Here is a 7,503-nt window from a genome sequence, read left to right as displayed (position 1 = left end):
CAAACTATGAGATATTTAGAGAGACAATATAGAAGAGGGATATAAAATGAAGCGAGGAATGAGGATATTTATAGGAAAAATGTAGTAGTATTAAAATGATAATAAAATTATATTAAAAATTAAAAATAAAAGCAATTTTCTTTTTCAGCCAACGCTAGTACTGCTATATGGCCAAAAATAGGCCGCCATTATTATTTTCCTAATATTGTATCCATATTCAGTATTCAATTCAATTTTCCATTCTACTTATATATTCATCTACATTTAAGAATTACTCCTCTGTCCTACTTTAACAGTATCTGTTTATAATTTTAGCGTGTTTCACTTTAAAAGCCTCGGTTAAAATATTTCATAAATAATAATAATCCTCACATTCTACTATCATTTTTTCACTCACTTTTATTATAAAACTAATCTACGTATAAAAGTAGGATTCATATTCCAATATCTTATTTCACCACCTTTTCTCTAATTTTTTAAAACCTATGCTGAACTCAAATATGACTCCTAAAGTAGGATATTATTACATTATAAATTTGAAATATCAGACTGGGTGCTACATAAGAACAAACAATAAATTTATAATATATACCAGTTTTTTACTACTTAAATAAAAATATTTAGCTTGAATAAATTACCAAAATACATGACTTGGCAACTGTGTCGAGTCGACCCTCTGGGTTGCACTTAAATTTTTTTTTTTAAATAATTACAATTGAATAAATTTAAATATGCATATTTATATAATTAATAACAATATACTAGTATTTCATGTAATTCTAAAATCATCCAATAAACATATATATATGAATTACAATTCCAATTAAAAATATAAAATCTTATAAATAGTTTCGTACTTCAAATATAGCCACTTTTAGTTAATATTCTCTCTGTCTCAGTGTAAGTGATGCATTTACCTTTTTTGACAATAATGAATTCAATTCTATCTCCTACCTTATCTTCTTATCTCTTATTCTTTTTCTCACTTAATTCTGCTTTATTCTTTTCTTTTTTCTATTTTATTTTTTTCTACTTTATTACTCATTCCGTCCTAACTAAGTTGAGTCGTATTCGTGTTTGGGGTGTCTCAACTAAATTGAGTCATTTCTTTTTTTGACAAAAACAAAACGTTCAATCACCCTTACTTTATCTCATCACCTAATTTACTACTATCTCTTTTATCTTTCTTACTTTATTCCACTCTCCTACTTTTCAACACAATTTCTTAATTTTTGTGTAAAAAAGTTTCGACTTAACTTAGTTGGACTTAGGGAGTAGTATTTATGATTTAATTCACTAAACACAACTATCTAAATTCATATGCCTAAATAGAAAGACTCGCTTAAATTGGGCCGAAGGAAGTAATATTTAATAAAAAATTTAAAAATACATATGAAATTACTAAAATATAATTTAAAATAAATTAGCCGGTTATAAAGTGGGTCTTCATATGTAGAAAAAAACACTTAATCTAGCCGAACCAGTTAGTCGTGGACTTAGGCCTAGCCGTGACGCTGGTCGGCCTTATCGTCCCAACCCATTCAACAACTCTATGTTATGCATAAAAGGCGCTGATTCTCTACAATGGGCCAAGATATTAGGATTTGGGCCTGAAAATAGTATATGGAGTAGTAAAAATTTAGGTGGATTAAAACATTACTATTATTCAATCAAATAAATACATGTAGATGTCTATATTATGAATTTATCAGTTTTATAATCAGATTTAGAAGTCATGATCAAAACTAAAACCAAAACCAAAACCAAAATTAGAGTCTTGGCCTGATTTGGGCCTAGGCCAGATCATTTCGCCCATTTAGTAACTTTACCAAAATGTGATATGCATAAAAGGCCTCACTGTCTATAATGGGCCATAATATTAGGGGTTAGGTCCAATGATAGTACTCCCTCCGTCCCATTTAAGATGACACGTTTTTCTTTTTAGTCTGTCTCAACTAAGATGACACATTTCCTTTTTTGGTAACTTTCTCTCTCCAATTAATACATTCAACCACTTTTTCTCACTCCTATTAAAATATTCATCTTTCTTTATATCTCTACTTTAATGCTTCCACCCACCTTCTCTCTCTCCAATTAAACACTTTAACTAATAACTCCTAAAATCCCGTGCCGGCTAAGCAATGTGTCATCTTAGCCGGGACGGAGGGAGTATTTAATTTGTATGGTTATTAGTACTCCCTCCGTTCTTGTTAACAGAGACATTTCTTTTTGGCACGGAGTTTAAGAATGATATGTTAAATGGATGGTGAAAAAAGTAAGAGAGAATAAAGTAAAAGAGGAAAGTATTTTTTGGCAAAAATAGAAATGTCTCAATTAACTCGGAACTTTCTAAAATAGACTAATGACACTATTAAAATGGAACAGAGGGAGTATGTTTTATCCTCCGTCCAAAACTAAGATAAAACATTTTTCTTTTTAGCTTGTCCCAACTAAAATGACATATTTCTATTTTTGACAATTTTTTCTCTCAAACTAATACACTCAACCATTTTTTTATCTTTCAAATTAAATATTAAACGTTCTTACTCTTTCTATTTAATACTTAGTTGCATCAATTCTCTCTCCATTTAACTATATTAATCAACCATTCCTAAAATCTTGTGCCAACTAGAAATATGTCATTGTAGTCCATCCCTAAAAAATATGAAGGATTTCTTTTATTTTTCCACCCCTTAAAATTATACACTCTTTTTCCCCTTTCTAATTTTATCAGTTTGATAACTATATCATTCATTTCAACACTATTGATATGGATGAAATTTCTTAATAATTAAATAGTAAGATGCTCTATCATGTGCATAGCTTTTCAATGACCTTATCTACTTTGATTCCTTGGTAAAGACCTCAATCTTCCAAATTCTACTAAATAGAAAATTAATGCAATCTGAAACCAACAGGCTAATCCAAATCGTCTGCAAAATTTAGAGAGTTTGGGGTTAAAGAATTTACTTCCATAAAATTCTAACTCAATTAATATGCATTAGATTAGCTCACAATATAAGTATGGTTGATCTAAAACTCATGAATTATCCCAATAAATTGTGCTAAAAAATTAGTACTAGAATCCCACTAACAAGTAACAACCCATCTCAAGTGAACTACATCTAAAAGATTTGTGGTTGGAATCGCTACAAACTTAACTAAATAATTAAATGAAGGGATACTATAAACGCACGTAGAGGGTGATGTCCTTGAAGATAATTAAATAAAGTAAAATCCACCAAAGGGCAGAATGCCAGAATCCTCTATTTATTAACACAATTAATCTAAGTATCCTGAGATTTTATAATTATAGGGAATGAGGTACCTGAATACAAAAATCGAGTCACTCTAAACCACATCTTCTTCTTTTTTTTTTTAATACAAAAATGTACCCATGAACACAAAATTTCTTTAAAAAAACTAAACAAAAACCACTAATTTAATCAAGATATAATAAGATAAAAAAATCGATGGTCAATTTTGGGAAAGGGATGAGTCCAACTAGTTTGAAAAGGATGAGCCTATTTATCACCAACTAATTAAAACAGTGTAACATCACACTATAAATTGCTAGGACCAATGATCCCTATCAACAAAAGCTACATAGAATATAACTAAGAGGTTAAATTAGTCGAGATGAATTTTGTCACATCAGTTATTTTAGGAGCAGCCTAAAATTAAAGAAATTTAAGGTTAATCCAACACCTTAATGCACAACTATTTGTAATTAATTACTACTTACTAGTATATAGTAGTCACCTGGTCCGGAAAGAAATGCACTATATCTAATCACTACCCAAGCATCAATTTAGAGCAAACAAAATGAAATTATATGGGCACTTTGTCAAACACAAAATATACAAGCCATATATTTTGGGATTTCCTGATTGACGGGGATATTTCTAAATTTTGAGCGATTAATTGTGTTGATATACTCATGTAACGGTGTTAATATGTACTTGTGTCGATGTGTTAATATGTTGAATATACTATGTTGACATTGTTTATTATCAATTATGGCGTTTATCTTGCATGTCTTTACTGAATATTGATATAGTGACAAGTCTTTATTTTCAAATGAGTAAATGAATATAAATTTAAAGGTAGTAACAAGTCTTTATTGATAGTATATTGGTATGTCCGTGTTGTTTAATTGAATTTTATAAAATAATATTTACATGTTGATATTATGATTGTATTAATATTGACATGATATGTTGATATTTGCGATGATATTCCAATAGGTATATGATGAATGTGGATGTAATTTCCAAATAATATAGACTAAAGAAATGTAGGAGAAATTTGCAAATCCAATGACTAAATCATGTAAATATATTGTGTAGTAGGACTACTATAATAGGAATAAATTGAAATATTTTGAGAATTAATTGAGTAGAACAAAAGAATGATTACATTTTTAGCTTATTCTAAAAAAAATAAAAAAATTTCCACATGATCTTAATTCAAGCCATTGGATCAAAAAATCTAAGGGCTAAGATTGGATAATTAATATCTAAATCTTAATTTTTTTTTTCCAATTACATCCATATATATACTTGCTCCCATCTCATTCTTCTCTCATCAGTTATCTTGTTCTGGATATCCCAAACCAAATTCTTGAATTTCTTGCCTCATCACACACAAAGAGAGAGAGAGAGAGAGAGAGAAAGAGAATGGATTGCAGTAGAGATGAGAGGCGATGGTGCTGTTATCATCCAACAGAAATGGTAGTTGGAGTTTGTGCTTTATGCTTGAATGAAAAGCTCTTAGTTGTTGCAAAGAAACGCCAACGAATTACTCACTACTCTTTCTTACCAAAAATATTTGCTCTTACAAATCCGCGCAGATCCCACACTCCTTCTTCTCCATCTCCAGAAGGTCACATCTCTCTCTCTCTCCATTTTACACAAAATACACACACCGATATGCCACGTGGAGTTATTGATATTTTATTATGATAATGGTATGAAAGAATTTCATCCACGTCGATCATATTTTTATTAAAATTTTTAGTACTTGATAATTACTGTTGATGAGTTGGCTTCTGGTCGAATTGCATACTGACACGAATGTTAAGAAACTTGAGGTGGTCAAATCGGCCGACTTCGCTTGTCGTTTTCGACTGAACTTGAATGTGATTAGTTAGAATCGAGCCGAATGTGAGGGCGAAATTCGGTTGGAGTTCGGTCTCGTTTGTAATTTCGGATAAAATTAAGAGTTCAATAATTGTTGAATAGTTGATTTTTATATTGGTATGGGAAATTATGATTTGATTATGTTATAAGTGTGGGTAGAGAAACGATTTGGTGGGCAGTTGCTACTTTTTGACTAAATTCATCACCAAAATAGTTATAATAAATGGTTGCATTGTTTTTAGTGAAAGATATTTTTGGATCGAGAGTTGTTTGATGTAATCAAAAAACAAACTTTGCAGTTTGCACCATCCCAACATTATGTACTATATCATTACAAAATAGTACTACTACTAATATATATCCATAGATCGATATTATTATACAATGTAATATGTAATTAATCCAATAATAAAGCAACAAGAATTTGATTTATATAACAATTTCATGAAGAATATTTTGTGGTTTGGTTTTTGAAAATTCTTGGATTTTTGTTTGTGTACTCCTTTCTTCTTCTTTTTTCTACCAAGCAACTAATGATATTTTCTTGAAACAATTGTGATCTTGAATTATTCTCATTGTATTTTTTAGTTGGGGAAGGGGAAACAATGAAGGTTGAACCTTAGACTTTTCTCTTTAAACATAGAAGATTCATAATGTTTGGATGTCTCTAAAGTGACATGAATTATCACCTTTTATTGATTATTGATATCTGTATAGTTTTCAACTTTATTCTAAGTCATGGGACCATATTTTGTTAGCAAAATATATCTAATTTGGTTGGCAATGAATATATGCATAACACTTTATCAAATGCAGACTCATTTATATCAATCAAGTTCGAAGAGAATGGTGTGGCCTCATGGGACAAAGGGAAAACGTCCAAAATTGCACATGATGAGAAATATTGTGATGAAAAGTTCAAGAGTGTGGTCGAGCACACGAAGCCACGCATGTCGCTGAGGTGGCGGAGGCGGATTGGTCACCTCTTCCACCTCATCAAGCGAAAGAGGCCGGCCAAGGCCAAGTCAGCACCAAGCACCTTGAAAGGGAGAATGTTAAATATAGGTGGATAAGGTGACAAAGAAGACTAGAAGAGGGCCAAAGAATAAAGGGTTTTGCAAGAAAAAAAGACACCCTAGCTTCCTTTCTTTTTTTCTTTCACTCCCACAATTTTTTTGTGTAGGAATTCATCACATCACACCATATATATATAATTGAGATGTGGGATCTAGTCAAAATTGCATCTTGCCAAAAAAAAGTCATTTAATTTTGGTGAATTTCAAGACCAAAATTCTATGTATCCATTACTAGCTAGAACATGCAAGTGACATGTAGATAAATGTATCATGTGAGATCTATGCTTTAATTTGTATATGAAAGTTGAAACATCAAGAAAGTAGCACAAATTTGAATTATTAGGTGCTCCAATGATCAAGGAAGCAAGAGGGCCACAAAAACATAATGCTAAATCATGGCCTCTTCCAATTAATCTTCAAGAATTCAGTTCATCAACACATGCATGATGATGAAACATGACTTTCTTTTTTGCTATCTTAACACTATTCATTTTGAAAGCTTAACCCCACAAATTGCAAAATGGGAAGGGATGGATGCATGTGCTAAATTGCTTGTATGCCACAATTCTTACAGGACCACAATTCTTGGACATTATTGATTTAGGTGTATTTCTCTTGACCAAAATTCAATAGACAGCTTGATTTAGTTGAGCCTTGTTGTTGGAATGTATTCTACTTTGTTTAAGCATCCTTCCACATGAAAGTTGTCCTTGCTTATATTTTTCATTCTCATCTTAAGTTTTTCTTATTATAGGTGAACATGGAAAGGGAAAGATGTTTCTTTTTTCTGGTTAATTAAGGAAATTGTTCATTAACTCAGATGATTGAATCAAGCACGAAATTAAAATGGTTTGATAGCTCAACTGATCTGCAACAATAGTTACTGGCTTTTGAAAAGATGAAACTATAAAATTAAGGTGTTTGGATTGATGGATTAAACAAGATACTATCTGGTACTTAATCGCGGAACAATGTCATGCTTGATTAGATTTGACTTATGGGTCATGTACTTTCGAATAATCTCAATTCTCAAGACAATTTGATTTTGTGGCATCGAATTTGATAAAATTAGTGATCATATGTGAATGTGGGTTGGCATACGGTGACATGTATAATACTGCATTATTGAATGATCTAGTATCAAAGCAACATTGTTTCATTGTCCAACAAAATGTAGAAGAAATAACATTTCGTGACTAGCCTTTCCATAATATTCCATTCCCCAAATATCAAAATTTGGGACATTTTTGTTAATTTTGATCATATATATGAGTGATTAGGAATAT

General features: G+C 30.9%; 1 protein-coding gene across 1 annotated transcript; it reads left to right on the top strand.

The window, feature by feature from the left end:
- Nucleotides 1-4,589: 4,589 nt before the first annotated feature.
- LOC125187748 lies at nt 4,590-6,527 on the top strand. The gene is made up of 2 exons (XM_048084381.1): nt 4,590-4,884; nt 5,958-6,527. The coding sequence occupies exons 1-2, from the start codon at nt 4,680-4,682 to the stop codon at nt 6,212-6,214; spliced, it is 462 nt and encodes a 153-aa protein (XP_047940338.1). The 5' UTR covers nt 4,590-4,679; the 3' UTR covers nt 6,215-6,527.
- The last annotated feature ends 976 nt before the right edge of the window (nt 6,528-7,503 follow it).

The sequence above is a fragment of the Salvia hispanica genome, chromosome 5, assembly GCF_023119035.1.
Source record: "Salvia hispanica cultivar TCC Black 2014 chromosome 5, UniMelb_Shisp_WGS_1.0, whole genome shotgun sequence".
NCBI lineage: Eukaryota > Viridiplantae > Streptophyta > Magnoliopsida > Lamiales > Lamiaceae > Salvia > Salvia hispanica.
Note: the sequence above shows the minus strand (reverse complement) of the source record. Positions and strands in the feature narration are given on the sequence as shown.

Coding starts and splice junctions, on each gene's coding strand:
- LOC125187748 (XM_048084381.1), top strand. CDS start 4,680: ATGGATTGCAGTAGAGATGAGAGGCGATGGTGCTGTTATCATCCAACA. Junction 4,885..5,957: donor TTCTTCTCCATCTCCAGAAG/GTCACATCTCTC, acceptor TATCAAATGCAG/ACTCATTTATATCAATCAAG.